The sequence below is a fragment of the Lacerta agilis genome, chromosome 5 (assembly GCF_009819535.1).
Source record: "Lacerta agilis isolate rLacAgi1 chromosome 5, rLacAgi1.pri, whole genome shotgun sequence".
Lineage (NCBI taxonomy): Eukaryota > Metazoa > Chordata > Lepidosauria > Squamata > Lacertidae > Lacerta > Lacerta agilis.
The window spans coordinates 3,033,804-3,060,312 of NC_046316.1; the positions used below are offsets into that span (position 1 = coordinate 3,033,804).

At 43.6% G+C, this 26,509-nt stretch overlaps 1 protein-coding gene across 2 annotated transcripts in view; it reads right to left on the reverse strand.

The window, feature by feature from the left end:
- Positions 1-14,682, reverse strand: part of ARHGAP8 (Rho GTPase activating protein 8) — a 41,466-nt gene extending 26,784 nt beyond the window's left edge. For both annotated transcript variants that reach the window (XM_033148296.1, XM_033148295.1), the window contains exons 1-5: positions 14,662-14,682; positions 4,936-5,040; positions 2,173-2,313; positions 824-911; positions 340-471 (exon numbers count right to left, since the gene is read on the reverse strand). In XM_033148296.1, the coding sequence (XP_033004187.1) occupies positions 340-471; positions 824-911; positions 2,173-2,313; positions 4,936-4,981 (407 nt within the window). In that variant the 5' untranslated portion in view covers positions 4,982-5,040; positions 14,662-14,682. The remainder of the gene's footprint in view (positions 1-339; positions 472-823; positions 912-2,172; positions 2,314-4,935; positions 5,041-14,661) is intronic.
- Positions 14,683-26,509: the final 11,827 nt, after the last annotated feature.

The window sequence follows — 26,509 nt, forward strand, 5'->3', positions numbered from 1 at the left end:
TCAGAATGCTTCTGATATGCCAAAAGCCTGGTAAATAATGTTAATCCGTTTTAAATCATGCCACCCTCAATCATATAGGACAAAGCTCATCTAGATCTCCTCCCTTCTGTGAGTGCCACAGGCCTTTCTGCAAAAGCAGCTTAAGCTCCCCACAAGGTTATTGTGATGACAAAAATAGGAAGACCAAATATGTGCTATGACGTCCCCTAGGAAGGGGTGGGCAGGATGGAAATGCGATCAATTTTTAATTAAAAATGGGAAAAACCTGGCCAAACTATGCCTTTAGAATAGTGATTTTTTATTTTTATTTTTTTTAAAAGCATAATTTAGAAAACATACTTCCTGTCAAATTCTTTGTAGGCGCTTTGTAACCAATTCAGGGAGGGTTTATTCTTACTGTTCAGTCCATAGTGAAAGTAGACCACTGTGTAATCGTTTTCCACATACTGGTCCAGCGCATACTTTAAATATCTGGAATAAAAACAGCATAGAACACACCAATAAATGCACTGTATTTTCACTGTGGTTCTTTAGCTCTAAAGAAGAGAAGGAATACAGGTGCCCAATGGCCTGATATATACTATTTTCATGGTATGCTCAAGCCCAAACACTGAACATCCCCACATAGGACTTGCTAGTATTAAAAGCTTGTTCAGAGATCATTCAAATACAAAGAAAGAGCATAATTCAATGATGAAGTGAATGATGCTTGATTTTATGGCTGACGGTTGGAAAGCTATAAAGGATGTAGCCCACACTTCACTGGTGAGCCCCCACCCTGCCCTGCCTGTTGACACATGAGTGAAAAGAAGAAAAGACTTACTCTAATAACCGTCTGTGATTAAGTTGATAGGAAGGCGGCAAACGACAGCAACTGAAAGCAATCACTTTTCTCCCCAAATTATCATCACCTGGTAAACCAACAAGACTTTAGTTATCAGGGCAATAATTTCACTCTAAATGCACGTTTCAAATGCAAAGCTTGACTGAAACCTTTACATGCTGGAGGACAAAAGTTTTATAGGAGGATGTAAGATAAATTGAGAGGAGGTCAGCAATAATTAAAAACAAGCTGTTGCAGGGAGCTACTTCTCCCCCAATTCCTCTCCCAAATATCATGCCGATAACCATGTTCACAAATGGGGCTTCTGGGCTGCACTGACACAAAACCACTTGTTTCTAGAGCTTCCAAATCTGTTGATCTCTGAGAGATGGGCTGGTTTGCTCCTCCTTTGGAGTGGGATGAGGAGAGGGAGAGAGGGGAAAAAAGGAAATGAAAGAAGTGAGAGGAGGTTTCTCCCAATGCCTGCCCTGTAGGAGCAGGGGTGGGCATTTGGAGAGGATCCCTAACTTGGGGGACAGAGAGGTAAGCAGGACAAACTGTGTCCTGTATTGAATCAATACAGGACACAGCATTTTACACTGAAATATGGGAAGATGCCGTATTATACAGGATGAGTGGCAACCCTACATCTGAATAAGGGTTGAGTAAGAGCAAGGGTTGATGAGCCAGTAAGATTGCTGACTTACACACACGTAAGCTGAGAAACCTGCAATGAGATCTTTAGCCCACTCCTCTCTGTGTGAACAACTTGAGATGCTCTCCACTGTTCACACATATACATACATACACAAACAAACACATGAGTGAACAGCTGAACCTCAAAATAAAGGACTGGTTCTGCCAAAGCTTCTCTCGGTACTCACACTGTGGGCAGGGGTGGAGGAAGGGGGTGCGGGCCACCCCGGGTGTCACCACTGAGGGGGGTGACAAAAGGCCGGGCGGCACTATTGGGCACGCACAGGCTCCGCACTGCCCAAATGGTCTGCCCACTGCCTCCCTCCCAGCTGTGCGGTAGGTAGGCAAACAGACAGTGACTGGCCCAAGGCTACTCAGTGCGCTTTGTGGCTGAGGGATTTGAACCCTGGTCTTCCAAGTCCCAGCCCGACACTTAGATTGGAAGCAAGATGCCAGAGATCAGTTTTGGAAGAGTCCAAGTGAGGGGCTGATCTGGTCACCCATTTGCTTTCCCTTCTACATGCAGGCTTCTATTTTTGCTCTAATCCTCCAAGTACTGTATTTCTTTATTACAGGTTAAATAACTTGAAGCAGAAAAATTAAGTGATTTGCAAATACAAAGAAGATGCCAAAGAGGTTTTCAGCAAACATACCTACAAGGTGAAGTATATTATGTCTGGCCACATCGTAATATGGGTGTGTTGGGCTTATTTCAGCATCACCATTTGACACAGCTGCAAATGATACCTGGCTCTCTTCAAGATCTGCATTTTCTGCCTCATCTTTTCTTAATTCTGAAGCAAAAAACATATTTAGGTACATTTACCAAAAAAAATAGTAACTCAGGACTAAATAATTTTGAAAAAAAGAATACAGTGGAACCCCGGGTTACGCACACCCCAGGTCGTAGTTAAGAACGCCCGCAACCCGGAAGCGTTCCTGTAGCGCGCACAACCCCCAGATGCACAGAACGCTTCTGCGCAGAAGCGCATGCGCAGAAGCGCTCAAATCGCGCTACTTCCGGGTTTTGGGGTGTTTTTGTGTGTTCGGGATACGCATGCCAGCGTTATGCACGGTGACCCAGAACGGATCGCATGCGTAACCCGGGGTTCCACTGTACTGTTATTTATTAACATATTCCTGTTATTCAGACGCCAAGTACCAGTACTTCTAGTCCAGATTCCTGTTTGCTGGCAAGCAAATTCATCTGGGCAGCTCACAACTGGGGCTCCCTTGCCATGTTCCTGGGGTTTCCAGTACTGACAGGTCTGTGACCACTGCTAGATGGTGAAATTGCCCACTCCTCCTTTAAAGCCACATCATCCAACGACAATCATTGTGTCTTTATGGCAGTGAATTTCCAGTGATGGGTTTTTAATTTTGTCTATTTTCCTTTTTTTATTTATAAAATTTCTATACCGCCCTCCTTCGAAGGTCAAAGGGTGGATTACAATACAAAACACAAGAATACATACAAGAATAACAAACAAAACCAATAACCCTCCCACATACAGTTATTTGTTTTTATTGAATCCGTGTTCATACAACAGTTATCCAAAATGCCTATGTATTTGTTATAAAACACTGTTGTTTGATGTTGCGATAGCTCAGTCTGTAGTGCATGAGACTCTTAATATCAGGGTTGTGGGTTTGAGCCCCATGTTGCACAGACAGTTCCTGCATTGTGGGGGGGGGGGTTGATTATCATTAGATGACCCTTGTGGTCTCTTCCCACCCTGCAATTCTAAATCTGATGCATTGCAATGAATATGGCACTAATGAACCCGTGCTGATATCAACAGCTGAAGGGGGTGAAGCTATGAGATGTATCAGGAGTGGGGCAGGGGACGACCTCACTCTAGTAATGGGAACACATCCTTATCGAGATTTTCAAAATGTGTTCCTGGAGTTCCCTAGAAACTCATGAAGGATTTATTCTCAATGAGAAGACTAGCTGCTCTGAAAGACAACAGTCTCCAACTGCCAATCTCTGTACCCAAAGGAGAGAAATGGTGAACCCCAGAGTTAAGTCCATGGCCCTACAAACTGGCTACAGCTGATGTAGGAATCAACAATGTGAGTAGAGAGGACTGGATATATTTTCTTAAGACGGCAGCTTCCAATATATTTTCCCACAATGAGGGAAAGGCTTCCTGAAGAGAGAAACCACCGGAAACTGCTCCTTAAACATAGCATTATAATAGGAATGTGTACAAATTAATGGAAAGCATTGATGTTACAGTTGTTACTGTGGAGATTTTCTGCATATCTGGTGAACAGGCCCTCTAAAAATTTTTGGAAGGAGGTTGTTAGCATTAAAAGCACTAACGCTGTTGGCATGTCACATTTATTAGAAAGTTTAAAGAGCAGTGTAAAGATCCTGGATAACAAATTAATCATTAACTTTTAATTAATAATTTATATAATTATTAATACAACAATAGTTAACTATAACAATGCCAATTTTCACATTGCATAAAGCATAAGCCATTGCACTTATGTTAAAAGTGACATATTTTAATAGCAAGGAAGAAACAGCTTTATACAGACACTATTTTGTAAAGTAAAAATGTAAAAATGATCAGGCATTAACTCTAATGAAAATCTATGCATATTAAATATTAGCTTATGTCATCATTTATCAAAGTGAATAGGCAATGCTTACTTAATGGACCAGTAAACACTGTTAGTATGTTTAAAAATTAAGAATTATATTATTTCCATTCACATTAAGCATCCCTCTAGTCCAGCAGCCAACCAGATGCTTCTGGAAGTTCATTAGCAGGGCAAGGTGGTGATGGCAACCTGCTGTTATTTGTTCCAGGCACCCAAGCACTCAAAGGTATACTGCTTCCAGCTACAGAGGATTGTTCTTACACGCAATGATTTGTGTGCAATTTCCTACATTTTATGTATAAGTGGTGAGGTACAATTTATGTTTTCTGAATAAACAGGGTTTTCAAAAGTCAAATTTCTATATTATTATATGTTAGAATTGATTCCCCCCCCCCCCAAAATGATGGTCCCCCTAATGAGTTGGCCATATGGTTATGTTCACTGGAACATCTTCAAAAGATAACACACAATCAGAAGGTCTCTAGCCTCATTCAATACTTGTCTGTTTAGAGTAATGACTCCCATTTGTGCCACAATATGTGATGATAGCATTATTCCAATAGCCTAGAATTTCACTGGGAGCACATGCCAATAATTCATTTAAACTGTGTGTATTAAACTAACCTTCAACCTTAATAGCTTTTGATAATAAGGTACATGCCAGTGCAGCGGTTGTAACTCAAAAATATTACACTATCCTGGCAAAAGTTTTTCACTTAGGGAAGAATGTCTTCTAAATCATCTGGAAATATATAGAAGATACCACTTGATGGGCAGTAATAGATCTATCTATAATTTACCTATTTCAGCTAACTTTTCAAAATCGATTTCTGACATGCCTTCCATATACAAAGCTATCCAGTGCAGACAATGTTATCTTCTAGTTCTTCAGTCCTTGATCAACCCTAAAAAACAAAACAAAAATTATCAGAATCAGAGAGAGGGAGAAAAGCTTCACCAGAGCATAATTTTAGGGCTCAGTTCCAGACCCATCCTGTTGCAGCTGTGCTTGAGCTTTCTGCAAGTTTCTCTTGTAGGAAAAAGAAGGCACCTATCTGCTTATTTCTTATTAAATTCATCAAACACCTTTCCAAGAGTGGGCAGATCAGTATGGATCTTCAGGAAATTGTCTGAGTGATCTGCAGTGGATAAGCAACTGTTTCCAGCTCACAATGCTTTTAGCAGTGGTGATGAGAAAAGGCATTATTCTGCTAAATTAGGCTGATGGAAACTGGGGCAGGAGAAGGGAAGGGAAGGGAAGGGAAGGGAAGGGAAGGGAAGGGAAGAGAAGAGAAGAGAAGAGAAGAGAAGAGAAGAGGAAAGTTCTGGTCTTGCAAGGAAACTCCTGGGCTGACAATGGGCTCTGAAGCAACTTGTTCTTCCATTCAAGTTCCCCCTTCCTGATCCACTTGGTGTAACTCAGAATTCTAGATTGTGAGTCCTAAAGTCTGCCCAGTCCTGCTGTACATAAAAATACCATTAAAACCCTAAGCTGTAGCAAAAAAGAGAGCAGATATGGGAACAGCAGAAAAATCAAATATCTAGATCACAGACCAAAGTGGACTTAAAACAGAAATGTTCTTGCTTGCCTCCTTGTAGTGGGATGACCAAGGCTAGGCAAATGGGAGGTTAGTTTTGCCTACCCAAATGGGAATGGACTCTGCCCCACCAAAGGTCTAGGTAAGCAAATCCTTCAGCCTAAGCTTATTTCCCAGATTTTCTAAACAGTGCCAGAATGCCCCTGCAAAAAAAATCAGAAGCAAGTTAAAACACGAAGGGAGATGGGATCATGAAAAGAGAACATCTGCCCAGTTTTCGGCATATTGTTCCTGAGGGGCTCCAATTAGAAAGTTTCCATTTACAAGAAAAAATTACTGTAGCACCCTAGGAAATTAATTTACCCCTGACCATAGCATTCTCTGTTCCTAAGAGATAACATAATCTCCTTAATAGCATTTGACGCCAAGTATTACTGTTTATAGTGAACGGCCGGAATTAACTCTTCCTCAATGCCTAACGAAGGGAAATGTTCCACAATAAAAATTTGGAAACCTTCTACAAGAAAGCTCAATTTGTATCATTCATGAGTATTACCTTTTGACAGCCTAGAAAGATTGTTGCCATGTATGCATTAAAAAAAAGAAACTGCAAACACAAGTTAAAAATAAATAAAAGAACCTGCATCAATGGATAGATGAAACAAAGCCAAAGGATTCCTTGCAATGTTTGTTAACTCTTTGATGCTTTCCCTTTGTTCCTCTGGCTGTCAGCTACACCTCTTATTTAAATGTAAAGCAGAAAGCTATTGATCTGGATCTTTAAAAGGGAGGGAGATCCCTATCTCCACATGCATCTGCCCTCCACCAATAACTCCTTGTTTCTTCTGAGATGCAACATGAAATATCAGGCTACTTTAATATGCAAAGTACATTCTGCATTCTTTAACATCTTGAGAGAAGCTAAAGCACAAGTTTCAGAGAACTTTTTTTTTTAAAGATAAAAATATCAATATTAAATTAAACCTGCATGCTTACTATAGGTACCAAGAAAAGTAAGATGCAGCCAGTAAAAGTTGGGAGAGAGCAAAAGAGCTTGCATATCATTTTAATGAATTATCTAATTAATGTCTAGGTTTCCTGGGCTGCGATCCTCTGGCCCCCGGGGGTCATAGCATGCTCTAGATCTCCCACTCAAAGGTTAGGCAGAAAAGAGAGGCAGCCCTGGAAGGTCTCTCCCTGCCCCATGGAAACCTCTGTGACACTTGCCTCACTGGCACTGGAGCTCTGGCATCAGTTGTCCCTGTAACTTCACTTCTCACACTGAAGAAACCCCCAGAATTTGGCCCTCGGAGCTGGACCTCAGTGTCTGGGTTCAATGACAGGGGTGGAAACGCTCCTTTAGGTATGCAGGGCCAAGGCTGTTTGGGGCGTTAAAGGTCAGCACCTGCATTTTGAATTGCACTTGGAAACATACTGGGAGCCATTGAAGATCCTTTATATGTTATATGGTCCCAGCGGTGCTGAGTCACCAGTTCTGGCTTAGTTGTAGTTTCCGGCTCACCTTCAAAGGTAGCACCATGTAGAGCGCATTGCAGTAGTCCAAGCAGGAGATACCCAGAGCATGAACCACTCTGGCAAGACAGAGCACAGGCAGGTAGGGTCTCAGCTTGTGTACCAGATGGAGATAGTAGACAGCTGCCCTGGACACAGAATTGACCAGTGCCTCCATGGACTGCCAAGTCCAAAATGACCTGTTCCTTCAGGGGCACAGTTACCCCATTCAGGACCAGGGAGTCCTCCACACCTGCCCACCCGCTGTCCCCTCAGGTTTCTGAGGTGTGCAACCAGGTGCCCCAATGACAGGCTTCCTCATCGAGGCTGGAGCTGCGGGGAACCAAGCCACACTTGGGCCTTTGTGGTTAGCAAAGGGACGCCCACCCCTGGGCCAGCTGAGAGAGAGGGAGGGAGGGCTCAAGTGACCACCATTTTACGCCATATTCTCAGGACACGCTGACGGAGCAGAGAAGGGGCAGCTCCGCAGCTATGCACCCCTGCGCCACCCAGAGCCCTTTTGCGCATCATTCATCATCCCTCCCCTGGCGCCACTAGCCCCTTTAACCCCCTACACAGGTCAGCAGGCACTGGGGCTCCCCAGGCTGTGTGGGGAAGGGAGGAGAGGGGGAAAGGGAGTCAGTCAGGGGGGCAAAGAAGGGACCCTAAGAGAAGGTTCTCTTGAGTAGGAGGGAGCGCGCAGGGAGAAATAGGGGGAGAGTGGGAGGCCGCATGGTGCCCAGCTGGTTCTTGTGGGGTGGCAGCTTGGATCAACAAAAGAGGAAGGTGGTAGCGGGCAGCAAGGGGCTGGCAGGGTGCTTCTCCTGGCAGTTAACCACTCTGCACAGCAGGTGCTCCTAGTCCCATGGAGTGGAGGGAAGCAAGGAGGGACCCCATAACTCGTGCAGCCCTGCTCGCTGCCCGCCCTCTCCTACAAGGGGCTCAAGCTGCCTCATTGTCCACATGGCAGTGTCATTCATTGGCCATGAGACGCCTCCGGGGTGGGGTGGGACAAGTTGGGGAGGAAGAGAGGAAGGAGCAGGGCAGTCGCCAATGCCAGTGTGGCTGCCCAGTGTGCGCCTCTACCCCAGCTGCGTAGTCCACCAGGGGGTGCAACACTTGCCCCACCCTGGGAGCCAGCAACCCACACTATGCCCGTGATGCATAGGCATAGTCGGGGGGGCAACTTCCCTCCCCCAGATCAAGTAAAATAGAAATAACTGACCAATCACATTGGTTCTCCCCCCCTACAAAAGTCCTGCCCCCCATGCCCATGCTCTGATGCCAGGCGTGAGTGGAGGGCATGGATCCCAGGGGACAGAGCATGGTGTAGCCTCCTCAGTCCTGATACACTCTCCCCTTGGAGGGTGGTTATTTTCCCTCTAGGTGGGGCTGATGGCAGCTATAGTTCAACATCTGGAGCACACCAGGTTTTGAAGGCTGCTATTGATTTAAATGAAGAGTTAACTATATGCTTACATTTCTTCTATTGAAATCAGTGGGATTTAAGTGCTTACCTTTGACTTTTGAGGCCCCTTTATTATTATTCTAAAAGCAGAAATTTCACATCACACCAGAGAAAGATAGCAGGTTTCTTTCCTTTTTTAAATTTTATGTTCTTTAAAAGCATCATGCTAGATGTTTTGTGGATTCTAAGCTTTGGCTTTTGGTGATAAGATACAGGACAGAGAGGGGCACACAGAAAGGTTAATTTCTGAGATGGACTGAGATGCAGCCTTGGGAAAGTCAGGATGAAAGCAAGACAGATGAGCTTTTGTGTGCTATCATTCCAGGTTACACACTGATCAGACAGAGCAGATATTTTGGAAACCAATTTTCTCCCAGTCTCATTCATTCAACATTTGAGTTTAAAGAGAGAGAGAGAGAATGTTTTATTTTCAAGAAATATATACTATCCAAAGCCAAGGAAGAAATCTAGCTTGGGCATTGATATTTCAGAGTTTAAACTCAGGCAGTTACAGACACCATCCTGAAATGCCTTCTGAATTATTCTATGATGCAACAAGGGCTTCTAAAAGTTACATTAATATCCCTCCAGGATGGTGTACACCTAGAGACACATTTTCCTTAATGCTTGCGGTAGAGGACACATATCGTAAGAGTGTGAAGCTAATGTACCACAGTGTCCCAAAGCAAGCACACCCTAAAGTCATATCATATTATTGTTGTTATTATTACTATTATTCTAAAATTTAAAATGGAAAGATTGGGAGACGACATCATGGCATCACAACAAATGACCAATAGGAACAGCCAATTAAAAAAAAATAGTCACTGCTCACAGGCTATATACTTTTTAATTATTTGTTCTTATTCCTCTTTTCTGCTGACATAAAGTCCTTTATGCTACAAAGTGTGATTTTATAATATTAGTTTATGTGGGCCACCCAGAAAACAATACTATTGAACAGTCTTATATAAACATAGTAAATAAATAAATAAAATAAATAATGTATTGTATTTAAAATGGAATATGTGAAGTGGTCTTCATAGAGAAAAACAACAGTTCAAAGATTTTCAGGGAAGACCACGGGCTCCTCAAAGCATCCTAATAATTGGGGGGGGGGGAGAGAAAGGTGTTGGGGAAAGTGTTAGGCAACTCATCCTATCAACTGTTTACTCCCTGGTTCAGACTGGGAGACTCCTCATACTTTACCCTCTGATGCACTTTGAGAAGTAGAGAGGTGCAGGCTACTATTTCAGTCGTGTTGTCATGTGTCTCCTAGTGGTGCAGCAATAAAACTGCTAGCACCTTTGCAAAGCTAAGCAGGGTCCAGTATCGTTTCAAATTGGATGGGATTCCTGCACTGCAGAGGATTAGATTAGATGTCCCTTGAGGTCCTTTCCAACTCTATGAGTCTAGTTCAGCTCACAAAAGTTAGCAGTGTACTGGTCATTTTTGGCACATGGAAAGGACAGGACACTCCAGCAACTTTCAAAAGCATCGCTGCCTTGTCATCTAGAAGCAATTTTATTTGCCACAGGCAACCAGAACAGTAGTTACTGCCTAGCCTGCTCTATTCTAGTTTGAGTCTGCAGAGCTGTGGATAAAAAAGGTGCCTCTTCACACTTCTGAAAGGTGATCCCTCCTGGTCACAAGACCAAGTATCAGTGCCACTATTATTTTTATTTCATTAAGTTTTTGGGTCATGTGAATCGGCTCTTAAATATGTCTAAATGGTGGCTGGATTACAGTCAGAGCTTGGCATAAAACAGACAGCAAAATCTTATATTTGCTTGAAGCAGTCCACGTGTTTATTGGGTAAGGATGATTAGCTGTTAATCACAATAAACATTAATGATCAACCGTTTTATGAAATCTGCTTTCTATTAAATTAACTAACTGTAAAAGGAAGCAACAACAAAGAATTATGTTAGGCTAAATCCACACTCAAGCAGAGATTATATCCCAAGAGTATAATGCTTTGGATCTTAGACTGAAATATATTTTAAGATGGCAGCTTTAATTGAATTAAGCTGGTAAGCTAGTGGACAATAGTCTGGTTTGTAGTAACTACGTATTTTTAACTACAAGAATGATCCACAGGGAATCATTCAGCTCAAATAAATTAGCTCTTCATAAAGAATATTAATATATTAAATAACACAGTCTTGAGTTTCTTAAGCACAGCACACAATAGCAGCAAAGAAACACAGAGCAAATGAGACAACAATGGCCATTGGCACACACTGAAACAATGCAGATTCCCACATCAACAAGGACATGGAAAGATTCGCCCAGTTCCCAGTGTACCCAATGAGATGAATTACATGTGGGTGGGAACAGGCACCTTGGTCCAGGGCTACGAATTACCCACAACAAAGTGTGACCAGAGCTAAATCAAGACCCTTACCTTTATTTCAATCAAGTGCTGTTTAAAATGGTAAAATGATTCTAAAATTGTGAAAAGAGACCCTTATGCAGCTTGCCTGCTCAGGAAAGGAACCAAAGAGAGACATTGTGCAAAGTCACAGTGTTTTCTCCGGATTTCCTATGACCTTCACCAAGCTATGCGGATAGAAAATTTAAGTACCAAAATGGAAGAAGTGAACTGAAGCAGAAACACACAACCCAACCCTAACCTAGAAGAAACGGGCACTGATCTTAACAGGACTTCAAGTATGTGTAGGAATGTAGTTTTAATGAGATAACAAACACAATAAAACTTCAACCGGCTGTTCAGGCAAAAAGCAGGAAATGTTTATCAGCACCACACAGGCACCATGTAAAGCTGCTGTGTTGCAGAGAACAGGGAAGAAAACACAAACACAGTGGAGTCATTCTTTTAGTAAAACTGAAGTAAAGGGTACAAAATAAGGGTCTCCCGCTTGCTCATAAGAATGAGGAGAGAGCAGGAGGGTACTTGCCCTCCATATCTCCTCTGGGGTGTCAACTACCCAAGGACATTTTTAATCTGCTTTCTTTCCAAGTCCTTGGGGGAAATCCTGCTGGACAGGTAGAGAGGGGTGTGTGTATGTATGTATATATATATATATATATATATATATATATATATATATATATATGCGTGGAATCAGCATACATGGTTAGAGGTTAAGCATCTCCCTTGCACACACCCCTTGCACTTCCTATGCAAATACCCACCCCACCCTTGCAGTTGCCGGATGTGCACACACCTCCCACTGTCAATTCTTTCCTCTCCTTCATCTTACACAGTATAGGAGTCAAAACAAAATAATAATAATAATAAATCCTTCCAGTAGCACCTTAGAGACCAACTAAGTTTGTTGTTGGTATGAACTTTCGTGTGCAAGCACACTTCTGGATATCTGGATTTATTATTATTATTATTATTATTATTATTATTATTTTGTTTTGACTATGGCAGACCAAAACGGCTACCTACCTGAAACAGTACAGGAGATGAAGGTTTGAGAATACCTTATTTGCTCAGGTAACATATAATTATTTTCTCAGTGCCAAGCTAAATGATAAATATGTGTATGCATTCAGCATGTCTTGTTTTTACTTTGAAAACAATAGCTCGGGGATAACCCTGAGAGGCAAGAAGGAAGAGTTTAACCTTTTCTACCTATAGCACAGTGAGCTGCTGCTTTTCCTGGGAGAGAAGCAGGTACAACATTCCTATGCTATATTCAACTATATCTCACCTAAAGCTGAACTGAGTAGGCTGTTCAGTGTTGAGGTTGTTGCATGAGGACAAAGTCTTACCTTTCAATGTGTCCTTCTTCCTCTTATTCTCAGCCCCCTTTTGCCTGCCTAGAATCCTCCTTGATAGGCTCCCCAGTTAGGCTCTCCACCTACATGGTTCTCCCAAGCAGTTCCAAATACGAGTTCACACTGCATGTGATTCCTCCTCATGTGTTTTGTGTTTACCATATCACACAAGCAGCACCTGGCCTCTTGGGACGTGTGTTTCTTGTGTGGTAAGGAAATCGTGACATCAGAGGAACCAGAAGCCTTTCAATGTACTGAACTGGTACACAGCAACCACTGAGGTAGTAACAATGGTGGACTTGGGGCTTTAAAATTTCAGCAGTGCCCCGTGCAATGCCAAAATTTGGCATGTGCCCTACCTCTTGCCTTCAATTACTCACCACTGTTGCAGTGTTCCCTGTGGCGCCCTCTCAGCTTGGCGCCCAGTGTGGGCAAACAGGTCGCACTCCCCTAAATCCGCCTCTGGTGGTAATAATCAGAGTGGTTTGGGCAAGAATGATGGATCTTTTGCACAGATAAGAATTTCAGCAGTCAAGCATCATCATGGAGGTCTGACAAATACCACCTCTGTTGAATTTTTCTCATTCACACCATCAGTAAGTGTACAGGAAGCCCTGTCCTCCTTTCTATCCAGGTCCTCCAAAATGGACACGAATCTGATTATCAAAGGATCCAACTTCCAAGTAAGTATGTATAGGTTTATAACCTTACAGCACAAACTGAACATATTTAGACAGAAATCTTACAGGTCAATGGGACTTATTGGCAAGTATATTTGGAAGTAAGTCATGTTGAACTGAGTGGGACTTGCTTCTAAGTAAACTCGCATTACAGACAAATTCAGACACTGAGGGAAACACCACTTTGCAGTTTACCACAACCAAATAATAAATTTGCAGTTTTATGGTCCTGATTGTAACCGTAGTTACCTGGAAGTTAAGTGCCATTAACTTTGATGCAACAACCTTGAGGGCCGCTTATTCTGAAATAACTCCCAAGTAAATTCAACAGGGCTTATTCTGAAGCAGAGGCCTACAGGATGACAGCCCCATGGGCTAGTCATATAAAAGTTAACTAAGCAGTAAGACCCATTGACTTTAGTGTCAGTTACAGGTAGGTAGCCGTGTTGGTCTGCCATAGTCGAAACAAAATAAAAAAAATTCTTTCCAGTAGCACCTTAGAGACCAACTGAGTTTGTTCTTGGTATGAGCTTTCGTGTGCATGCACACTTCTTCAGATACCAATGCACACGAAATGTGTGCATGCACACGAAAGCTCATACCAAGAACAAACTCAGTTGGTCTCTAAGGTGCTACTGGAAAGAATTTTTTTTTATTTTGTTTCGACTTTAGTGTGACTTTCTCCCACTTGAAGCTCACTTTATCCCCGAAGGAGATTCCAGAGGGTCAGCTGTGTTTGCCAGAAGGAATGAAGGGAGAACAGTCTGTAGCAGCCCTGGTTCACTTCTGGGCTGGACCCAGACTTGGGAGGAGACACACTGACATCAATTGGGTTTAAGTTAGTCTTGACTTATAACTCTTATTTTATTTCAGTGGATCTACTCTAAGAAGTCAACCTCCTTGGAGGAGGGATGGCCATCTGTCATGGATGATCTAGCAGAGATTCCTGCAATTGAAGTGGGTTGGACTAGTGGGTTCCAATTCTACCATCCTATAGGAAAGTCCCTAAGGAAGAGCGGAGTTGATCCCCCTCACTCGTGTGCACAGCAATTCGCATCCCGGGGTTCAGGAAAAAGCTTCCTGGCCAAAAGGCAGCATTTCCAAGAATATTTGAGGACAGGCTCAACCCAGACGCACAGATTCCTTCGAAACTGTGGAGCTGCTGCTGCTCCCAAGACGTTGGTGGCAAAGGCGGCGACCCATATTAAAGCCGACCCCCCCCCCCCATAGCTGTCAAGTTTTACCTTTTCTCACGAGCAAGCCTATTCGGCATAATGGAATTTCCCTTAAAATAGGGGAAAACTTGACAGCTATGCCCCCCACACACCTGCAAACAACCACCACCGACTCTCGGTGAGGAAACCCAATTCAGGTCCCGAAGCCTACGGAGGCCTACGGAGGAGTAAGAAGCCCCATGCCCTCAGTGGGACTTCCTCCCCGGCCTCCATTCCTGCCCCGGGGACTTGGGGCGCGGGAAGATCCTCCGTCCAGGCAGGGCGGCCGCGGTGGAGGCTCCGCTCGCCCACCTGAGGAGGAGAAGAACGGGGGGACGGGAGGGCGGCGGCCCCTCCTCACCTGGCGTCGTCGCCCGGCTCCCCTTCCTCGGCGAGGCGGCTCCTTCCTCTCCCGCTGCTCCTTCCGCCTCTTGGGCCTGGCCGGCCTCCCGGGCTGCAGCAGGAACCAGGTGGGACGGGCCTCCCTCGTCCCTCGGGCAGGAGGAAGCAGCCTCGCCGCTCCCGGCCGGGAAAGGCCCTTCTTCCCACGCCGAGAGGAGGGTGCGGCCGGCGGGCGGACGAGGAAAGGAAAGTTGCTCTCCTTCGCACCCGCCCTGCTGCTGAGGAGGAGCAGCACCTCAGAGAGGACTAGAATCCCCCTCGGCACACTTCATGCCCTCACGTGTGAACCTCTGGCTGAGGGGCCACACGCCTCCTCCGGGCTGCCCTCGCCGCAAAACCCTGCCCTGGGAAATTGGCATTGGACTCACGACGAGAGGCATCTTTGCAGGATACGAATCACCCCCTTTGCAGGATACTTGCTAGAAGCTGCTAGGGGCTCTCCCTTCCCCGACCACCCCCTCGATACCCTTCATGTCCTGTGTGCTCCTTTGGGGACAACAGAATTTACAGATTGCTGTAATTCTGTGTACCTAAGGATTATGAAGGAAACGCTGCCTTGTTTTTAGGTGGGACAGTTGTGGCTCCAGGTTGTTAGGTACTCAGCCACCGCACGATGCCTTTTCCAAAAGGGTCAGTTTCTTTTTCCTGTATCAACAGTTGTGTTTCTGGGGTTTTTTGGGGGTGGGGGCAGAGCTGTTACAGGATACATTGGAGATGGGTCTGATGAACTATAGGATTAAGGGGGTGCTGTGGTCTAAACCACTGAGCGTCTTGGGCTTGCCGATCGGAAGGTCGGCGGTTCGAATCCCCGCGACGGGGTGAGAGCTCCCGTTGCTCGGTCCCAGCTCCTGCCAACCTAGCAGTTCGAAAGTGCAAATAGATAAATAGGTACTGCTCCGGCGGGAAGGTAAACCGCTGCTCTGGTTCGCCAGAAGCGACTTAGTCATGCTGGCCACATGACCCGGAAGCATAGCTGTCAACTTTCCCATTTTCTTGCGAGGAATCCTATTCGGAATAAGGGAATTTCCCTTAAAAAAAGGAAAAAGTTGACAGCTATGCCTGGAAGCTGTACGCCCGCTCCCTCGGCCAATAAAGCGAGATGAGCGGCGCAACCCCAGAGTCGTCCGCGACTGGACTTAACAGTCAGGGGTACCTTTAGCTTTACGTATGATTAGTATGTTCTTAATATCAGAATGAATTTTATCATGGGTGCACCAGCTGACCCCCCTCACAGGAAGGGACATGTTTAGCAAAGAAAAAAGAGCTTCTTGTTGAATGAAAAATGGCCTCTGCGCAGCCACATGCATACCAGCTTCCCTATTTGTTCACAGCATCAAAGAACCAGGCTTTGAGCAAAGTTTCAGCCTTGGGGCCTGTAAGAATTGTAGAGTATAATTTACTCTGTTAGGGGTGGCAAAGAAGGAAAGTACGACGTCTCCAGAGAGGGAGTTCTACCCTCAGAGGTGTCTTGAAACAGAATAAATCAAGTAGGCTGTGACATTTTTTAGAACTTATTCTTCTGTGGGTGTGGGTTTTTTTCCCCCCAGCTGAGAAAAGTCTAGCAAAAGGGTGTATGAAATGTACAGGGGTTAGAATTTGCCTTATATAATCCACCATTTTGAAAAATCCCCTAGCTGCGTGCATGATAACAAAACACTTAAACGTATGGTGATTCTTATGCTTTGTCACAGCCAGCTCTCCAAGTAGGTAAAGACGGGGTGCTGAGGAGCAAGTCGTCTCCACCAAATGCCCACCAGTACCATCAAGTGATAAAGTTCTTGTTGGACTCTGCCCACGAGTGTACATTGGAGAGCAAGGCGCAGCGAAGCCACATGTTTGTCACATTCATGCTTTAGTTTGTTTATTTATTTAATACCATTTTATATTTTTCATAATATCCCAGTGAAGTTTTAACGCAATAAATACAGAAACAAGTGCAGGTTCACGAAGCACTAAAAAGTCAGCCATATGTCACCTTCAATGAGTTGACACCTCTCAGCTGGATGTGCCTCACTGGGATAGATGTTGTGAGGATAAAATGGGGAGACCACTTAGAGCTCCTTAGACAGAAGGTGGGATATAAAATATAAAAATAAATACATAAATAAAAATGTACTTGTGAAAAGGCTTCTTTTCATTTCTATTGACTGGGTGCTGCCTTTTTGCTTCATAAACAGAAATGTTTATGAAGTTACATTTTACTAGATTTACTCAAGAAGAAAATTTCGGCAGTAGCTAAACTTTAAAAAGGAAAAGCAGCCCAATTATGTCCAGAGTGTGATGTCTTTTTTTGTCACAAGCTTATCCCCCCCCCCCAGACCCTCTTACCTATTACATACCCTGAGGAGAATTCTGAGTTCCTCTAAAACTTTGCAGCTTCATTTGCTTTAATTCCCTCAGATGAGCACACATGAGAAGATAAATCTATGTTGTGTTCTCAAAATAGGATTTATGGGAAAGAATAGGGTAAGCAATAACAAGATAGTAACCCATCAGCAATCTATGCTAATCAATGTAGCCCAAAGCCAACCCCTCCCTGCCACTAAATAAATAAATAAATAAATAATTGTGCTGGCTAAGGCAGGGCCTTCAACTTACCAGTATCTCATGATTTGGCCAGGTGAGCAAGTGACAACAGTTCATTGCTCTTTGGATCACTGCTGATCCAGTTCATGGGACTTGTGCATGAAAGTACATGGGACTTGTGCATGAAAGTACCAATGATGTTTAATTAACTTTGCCTCATATCTCATTCTTTGCACACAGTTAAGCTACAGAGAGAAACTGGTCTTTCTCCTCTCTGTGATCACATTAAATCTTAAGCACATCATGTAAATGAGCAAAGGTTCCTGTCCAGCTGGTTGGGGAAATGGCAAGGATCCAAGAAGGCCTGCAAGGAGTGATAAAAGAAAGTGATTGCAGCCGTCAAATGCAATGCTGTTCATCTTTCCTGCTGGCCCATCGAACAGTAAGTATCCTTTCTGAAAGAAAAGATAAACACAGAATGCTCATATTTTTCCTTTCCCTAAAGAGACTTCTGCATGGGCACACAGGCAGGCGTACACACACCCACACACCCACACACCCTACCTCAGCATCCTGGCAAATGTTGTTGTTTGAAGATCCCCAAATGCAGGGGCGTTTTTCCCCCCCTCCTTGAGCAAAGGCAGCTGGTGAACTATAGGAAAAATATTAAAACTTTTCACAGAGAGGGCTTAATCCACAATCTGAAATTCACAGAAGCATTAAGTCATTATTCAAATGAAAAGCTGCATTTGCCCATTAACATATTTTCATCAACTAAAAAGCAAGATGCTGATACGAGGGATGATCTATGCATTCCTATTTATATGGTAATTGACTGGTTAGGGAGTTTTCTCTGTTATTTTCCTAGGATGTGCTACGTGTCAATTAAAACAATGTTTTTAGCTACCGTTCTAATGAAACCAGGCATCGTTAAGAAATCATTTCTTATGTGTAACCACTGATGGAGAAGGGGGGGACATCTAAAGTCAAGCATTTTGTGCAACCTTCATAACTATCAGCTTTTGACTTTACTATGAAGAAAAATGGCTAATTATTATTTTTGCCCGGTCAATGTTTTCTGCCTGTAAAATTTGCTGTAAATAAGCATAAGAACGTTGCCTCCCCTTCTGTGCATTTACATACTGAGAACATTTATTTCATTGAGGAACCCCCCACACCAACTCCCCCCTCCCACAAAAACAAACAACCCCCCCCCCCTTATATCCAAGATGTAATAGTTCAGTGGCTTGAGTTCTTTTGCTGTTGTCAATCAGGCTTCATTTCAAGAGGGGAAACATCTTTTGAGAGCAGATTTGCAAGTGAAATTCCATCATGTTCAAAGCTTTGCTTCAACTCATCATCATGCAGGAGAAGATGAAACATAGCATCCAACATTAATTAAAATGGGCACGTTTTATCAGTGTCATACTACTGAGGAATGTGGCTCAAGCATGACCAGGAGTGATGAGTGGCACAGGGCAAGAAGGATCCCTGGATGCTGCCTCTGAGTGCCCAACCAGAGTTATGCAGAAAATAAAGGGGTGGGACACATATCAGGCACATATCATCTTCCAGAACTTCTCTGCTGTTGGAAGCCACAGTCTTTTCCTCCTCGCTTCATATGTGGGCACATGTTTCTCTCCTATTCTGCATGTATTTTTTTTCCTAAATAAATAGATGCTACAATAAAACACTACATGCTTCTAGAACACTATTCACCTATGGAAATTAGAATTAAGTTCTTTTAACTTCACTTAAATAAAGAAGACGAGGGATGCGGGTGGCGCTGTGGGTTAAACCACAAAACCCAGGGCTTGCCAATCAGAAGATTGGCAGTTTGAATCCCCGTGATGGGGTGAGCTCCCTGCTCCTGTCAACCTAGCAGTTCGAAAGCACATCAAAGTGCAAATAGATAAATAGGTACCGCTCCTGCGGGAAGGTAAACGCCGTTTCCGTGTGCTGCTCTGGTTCAGCAGAAGCGGCTTAGTCATGCTGGCCACATGACCCGGAAGCTGTACCCCAGCTCCCTCGGCCAGTAAAGCGAGATGAGCACCACAACCCCAGAGTCATCCACGACTGGACCTTTTTAAATAAACAAGACAGAATTATATTATAACTTCTTGTAATGTAGATGAGGCTTCCTATAGCTCATGCTGAAATATGTGCTTAATATGTGAGCCCCAAAGCAGACTAGAAACCCCACTCAATTTTATGTCTTGTCACCTTGCAGCAATAAATGAAGCACTCCATTTCTGGGTGGAAAGGTACTGGTACATGTTTTTAATAAAAACCATCACCATTTAAACTTAAAGTACTGATCAATTACATTTCTTGCTGCATTGCCACATATCCAAAACATTATGGCCTGATTTCCATATGCATGCATATCACTTGATACGGGCAAGATGAGGCCATACGAAAGTTCTGTCTGTGATGTAATATCTATGACAGCTAATTTGTATGTGCAGATCATCATGAATGCTGCAATCATCCAAATGTGACCAGCTGTGAGCTATATAGGCCTTGCTATAATGCTACAGTGACCAATCATTTTAAGAGTCACAGCATTCCCATGCATTGCAAACAAGTCTAGTCACTTCCAGCACATGCGGTGTTTTGATAGACACAGAAATTTAACCCCAAGAGTTAGGTTAAGGTTTATGCTATCTTGATACGCATTCTGTCAAATTCCAAGGTGTAGTTAGAAACCAAAATTACTTTAAGTGCTGCTTATTGAGTTTAAACACTGTTCTGTAGACTGTTTTTTTTTTTTTTTACTATCCTCATTGCAGAGATGAATGCTGAACAGAAAAACTGACAAACAGATGAAAAGGCCGACAGAACCCAAGAGTCAGTGAAAGCAAGCTGGTAATTGATGGGCTGATTGATATACACTTGAGTAGTCCAGGCTGTTAATAGGAACTGCAATCACAACAAATTGGCTTTGTGACCAGCCAAAAATAATCTGCTGGTCTCAGCAAAGCAAGCTCATTGAATTTCCCTCCACATGCCTAGGAACTCATGCCAAACACAAGTATACACATACCAAGAATTGTGGGTGGTTGTTAAAGAAAGTGCAGAGCTGCACACTTATGAGGAAATTATGCCTATCGCTAAGGTTGTCACCTTTTGTTTCTGGCAGGTTTTGTGCCCTAAAGTGCTGCACATCTGACAGAAATTCAATAGCTGCAGATTTCCCTGCAGGGATATGCAGGGACGGGGAAAGCTTTATTTGTTGAATTTCTGCCTGATGGAACTGCATACACTACCCTGCCAGAGAGAGAGCTGGTAGTCCCATTCCATTGCACTAAACAGACAACTGCTCATTGTGTAACAAGAGCTACTCAGCTAGAATAAAAAACCGCTGTGGGAATAGAATGGATGGGGGTTGACAAAAGGTCTGGATGTATGCTGGAAATCTTCAAGAGGGATATGTGGCATTCCACGGTAAACAGGAAATGGGACTTGTTTTAGTCTGTGGAAGGTGCCATAAACCAGTCTTCTCCAACCTGGTGCTCCCAGATGTTTTGGATAACAGCTCCCACCAGTCCCAGCTACCGGTAGCATAGCCACTGATCAGGAATGATGCAAGTTGCAGTCTAAAACATCTGGAAGGCACCAGGTTGCTGTAGGTAGGGCAGTGGGAAATGCTTGGCTACACTTTGATGTACTCAGCAGCTGGGTGGCATTCAAAACTTGTGGTTTGCCTAAACCACAAGTACCAATTATCAAATATCCAACTGGGAATAGCTGTTTGATGGCAAACATACTGTTTCCCGAGACTTCCCCAGTGGAAGGAGAAACGAGCATGAATGAAAATGAACAGTAGGTTATGACTGTAGCATTATCTTTGCTGCCAACACTGCTTTGTGATGCCATTCAGTCTGCTTGTTGATTTAGAGCAGTTCCTTCATTTATCACCAGCAAAGTGCTGCCCACCCTGTTGAGAAGTAACTTGTGCTATTTATGCAAGAATGCAAATGTAGACAGGAACTATTTATCAAGCCAAAATATTAGCTTTGTTTGGGACCATGGGGGGTTAGATATTAGCCACACAACTGTAATTGCAAAAACCCACTGAAGAGGCTGTCTTTTTGAAATGATTGATGCTCATCATAAACCATAAACCAGCAGCTTGAGAAAGCTGGACCAAACCAGATAGTCAGGAATACCACCCTGTCCCATGGTTGACAGTGTAGCAGCAAGAGAGGAGCATTGAGGGAGTGGTTACTGCAGCAACTGGGGTGTGCCGTCCACTCAGGGTGTAGGTGGGGCTGTGACTCCCCATTCTCCATTCCTTCCGGAAAATGGCTCTCACCTAAATCTAGGTGCTGATGAATGCCATAAACTGGGAGCTACAGTTCAACAATATCTGGAGGGGCACAGATTAGCCCCCCGTGTCTTGAACTGAGAGTGTGCATTGGAGTAGTGAAGGTGTGTACTAAGCACTGTTCAAGGCAAGAGGAAGGTTGCTCTGGGTTCACATCCAGGGCTAGGCTGAGATTTGTGGGCCTGCAAAGGGATAGAGCTTCACTAGGACCTCTCATTCAGCCTGCAGTTTGAAATACTGTACAGTGTCATAAAGAACAACTATGGGCCACCTAGCACCAAGGTTCTTGCAAAAAATGTTGGACTAAGTAGACCTTGGTCTGATCGAAGAAGGCACTCCTTGTGTTCTTGAACACATACTCAGGATCTCTTAGCACTTTGTAATTGTGTCTTTAGCACTGAGAAATCCTGATTATACACTCTTGCTTTGCAAATTCAAAACACACAAGTAGATCACAGAAGAATTCTAGTAAAACCAAAAGCCAAACAAGTAGTCCACCACTAACTTAACACACCAACTGAAATATCTTTTGATGGTACTGAGCATCATTGTACAAACTGTTGTGTTCACTGGCAGCTCTTTCAGCTACAGGAGAGAATGAGCTGGCTTTGAATAACAACTTCCCAGGCTGAACCACAGCATAGGAGGGACACTGGCAGTTCAGCTGCAATTACCTTGCCTGCACTATCTTTGTGCTGTAGATAAAATAGCTCAGTCTCCAGGGAGTCTTCAGTTTTTATACTTCTCCAGCATTACATTCCCTCTAAGAAAGAAAGAAAGCAAAGCACGATATACCCTTCTTTCCCATGAGATCACCTTCTGCCAGCGCACTCCTGGATGCTATTTTGCTAATAAAATGCTTAGAAATCGTTCTCTCCGAGACCATTCTTGAGCCAGGGTATTCCTCATTCATGTTTTGATAAACACTCATTTCATCCAAAAGGAAGCTGTACACCAGGGATCCAGCCTGTACAATGAGACCATCACACATAGTTTGCTGACAGAAGAGGACACAAAAATCACGTGCAGCTTTACAAACTTCATCTCACTTTTTGCATTGCTTCTTCCTGACAGCATTGCTATGCGCAACCAACTTCTTCAAATGGTTCCACGGCTGCAACTTTCACTTGGGTTTGGTTTCCTTTGGAAAGGGGTCACTGGAGGGTTATGGCATTTTGTAAAAATACAAAACAAAATAAGTACTGGAGTCTCAGCTTCAGGATCTGTCCTTCCAGTGAGCACTCAGGGCTGATTTCTTTAAGGATAGATAAGTTTGATCTTCTTGCAGTCCATGGGACTCTCAAGAGTCTCCTCCAGCACCATAATTCAAAAGTATCAATTTTTCGGCGATCAGCCTTCTTTATGGTCCAGCTCTCACTTCCATACATCACTACTGGGAAAACCATAGCTATAACTATACGGACCTTTGTCGGCAAGGTGATGTCTCTGCTTTTTAAGATGCTGTCTAGGTTTGTCATTGCTTTCCTCCACAAGAAGCTTGTGTACACACCACCATTTACTCTGGCTCCAGCGCGCTCCCACCATGGGCATTTGATCCTTTGTGCACATGATGTTAGCTACAATTCATATCTATTCTGCAGTTTCTTGATAAATAATGCTGTTTGATGTGTTTTTCCTCAAACCAGCTTCCATCCAGTTAGAAAACGCAAGTTGCAGTTAAGCTCCATTTGAGACAGCTGTTGCCTGTGTGCATGCACAGATGACATCTTCATGACAGTTTGGAGGAGGGGTTGCAAGCGTGGAGGAACCAAGCAGGTGACATGCCCCTTTCTTTTCCTTTCTTTTTTTATGATGTGCCCCTTTCTGGTGTGTACAGCAACATGCAAATGTGACTTCAAACGCAGCAGGGAAAAGCGACCTTGCTGTATTTAAAGCCGCTAATGCATACATGGCCTCAGCCATTTTTCTTGCTGCCTGCTGCTTTTGTTTGGAGCTATGGTGCATTCCAGTGGCCAATATGGTTAGCAGCAATGTGCTGCCTCTTGGAGAGGCTTAAAACAGTTGTAGTCTCAGTATTTCTGATTAAGGTCTATGGAGAAGTCTAAGGAAGGCAGGGTTCAAAGATAAACTGAATGAAGGAGAAATGCAGAAGATCACTGATAGATAGAACAGGCAGAGACTAAGGGCAGCCGGTAATTGGAATCAATACATATTAGCATTTAAAAAAGCCATAATTTCATAGCACTTCAATTAGATGAAACTGAAACAGGAAAGAGAACAGATTAGTTCAATCCACGGAAACATAGTGGATTGAAGATTGATGGGTAGAAATATGCAGGTTGTGACAGTGTTGATTCATCTGTCAAAGTAAGCAAAGAGGAATCACATATTCAAAAGAGAACATTTGCCATGGCCTTGAAGGACACTTTGTCTGTGGTGGGAAGGTAAGCTGGATAGACCCAGAATGGCAGTTTTCATGCCAAAGAAACTGATTAGCAGGAAGATGCAGGACAGACCAATACATATTCATGCAATGCATATTTAACTTTCGAAATTTGCATCCACAGCTTGTGTTGTTGACAATAACCTAGATTACTTGAAAAAGAATTAGTCAGATTAATGGAGTGATAGAACCTCTATGTTTAAGTGCAGTGTATCAGGTGCTGCAGACAAACAGCATGCCTGTTACACTCACTTCTGGGAAGCCCACAAGTAAAGAATGTGGGGTTCCCAGAAGCAAGTGTTCATCTGAGTGTGCAAAGTAATTTTTTTTAAGATCCAAACACTCACCTTTGAAACCCCCCACCCCGGTTTTATGATTTTTATTTTAAAATATATGTTATCCTTTTCTAGTACAAAATATAACTGATTAATACATTAATGTGATTAGCATCAGGATAGAAAAGGCAAAGTCCATTTTTCTTGTTGTGATGATGCTATGATTTAAGCGCACAATCACAGGGTACTTCCTTGTTTTTTAATCAGAGGTTGGAAGACCGTTTTTGTTTTAACATATCAGGAAGGTAGATGCAGTTGCAAAGCATGACAAGGGGATGAGAAATGCTAGTTGTGTGCTTCAGATCATGTTTGTTTAAATAAAGATCCCTGTAAGACCATGAAGTCTACCTAGGTGCACCACTGAGGGAGGGACCATCTTGGTTTTCACATTCATTTAGGGCAGAGTGTGAAAAACCTTCAGCCCTCCAAGTAGAAAAGTAGAATTGGAAGAGACCCTGAGGGTCCTCTAGTCCACCCCCCAGCAGTGCTGAATCCCATCACCCTTAGACATTGACTGTGCTTGTAGTTGTAGTTTAGCAACTTTTGGAGGGCCAAAGATTCCCCACATCTGGTTTAGGGAAAAGCCTTCTCCGATTTGGGTCTCCTTCCCTATCTCCTCCTCTGACGTGTGCCTCAATTCTGATGCTCTTCTGCTCCACATCCAAATTAAACTGTACTTCACACACTTAGACAGTTTCTATTATTTGATGTCTTCCATTTGTGCATTTAAATCAACCTCCCCCAACCTTGTGCCCTCCAGATGTTGTTGGACTACAACTCCCATCAGCCCAGATGGCAGGAATGATGGGAGTTGTTGGAGGGGTTTGTGCTGCTTTGGATTATTTGCTTCAGCTTCAAGGCATGATTTCTGCTACCTGCTTCCTCAACATTCTTGGACTCCGGCCTTGAGAGGGCAACTCATATTTGTTAGGGAGGCACATCCTGAGCATGTGTCTTGTGTTTTACTCTGCACACTGCTAGACAGCCAAATAGCATGTATTGGAAATTTGCTTATCCTTATTACCTAAGAGGTATAAGGACTCTGGATGTATCAAATGCCTTATTCTGCACTTGACTCTTTGCCATATGTGGACCCCACAGGGGCTGCCCTCTTATTTAGTTGTTCAGAAGCCCTGAGAACAAAAAGCAACCTTAGCTGGTAAATTAGTCAGTCGTAATTTACATTAGTAAAGGTTAGGATCATAGAATCATAGAGTTGGAAGAGACCACAAGGGCCATCCATCCAACCCCCTGCCAAGCAGGAAACACCATCAAAGCATTCCTGACAGATGGCTGTCAAGCCTCTGCTTAAAGACCTCCAAAGAAGGAGACTTCACCACACTCCTTGGTAGCAAATTCCACTGCCGAACAGCTCTCACTGTCAGGAAGTTCTTCCTAATGTTTAGGTGGAATCTTCTTTCTTGTAGTTTGAATCCATTGCTCCGTGTCTGCTTCTCTGGAGCAGCAGAAAACAACCTTTCTCCCTCCTCCATATGACATCCTTTTATATATTTGAACATGGCTATCATATCACCCCTTAACCTTCTCTTCTCCAGGCTAAACATATCCAGCTCCCTAAGCCGTTCCTCATAAGGCATCGTTTCCAGGCCTTTGACCATTTTGGTTGCCCTCTTCTGGACATGTTACAGCTTGTCAGTATCCTTCTTGAACTGTGGTGCCCAGAACTGGACACAGTATTCCAGGTGAGGTCTGACCAGAGCGGAATACAGTGGTACTATTACTTCCCTTGATCTAGACGCTATACTCCTATTGATGCAGCCCAGAATTGCATTGGCTTTTTTAGCTGCTGCATCACACTGTTGACTCATGTCAAGTTTGTGGTCTACCAAGACTCCTAGATCCTTTTCACATGTACTGCTCTCAAGCCAGGTGTCACCCATCCTGTATTTGTGCCTTTCATTTATTTTGCCCAAGTGTAGTACTTTACATTTCTCCTTGTTAAAATTCATCTTGTTTGCTTTGGCCCAGTTGTCTAATCTGTTAAGGTCATTTTGAAGTGTGATCCTCTCCTCTGGGGTATTAGCCACCCCTCCCACACCCAGGTCTGCACACTGAACCCCTTTTGCACTCAGCCCATTTGCATGAGTTGTACCAGAACCTAGTCTTCCTATTCTCCTTTGTATATGGAACCTTCCCCCTTTCCACTCATCACCAATGCGTGAAATGTGTGTCCTCAGTGAGCTTCCTGAAT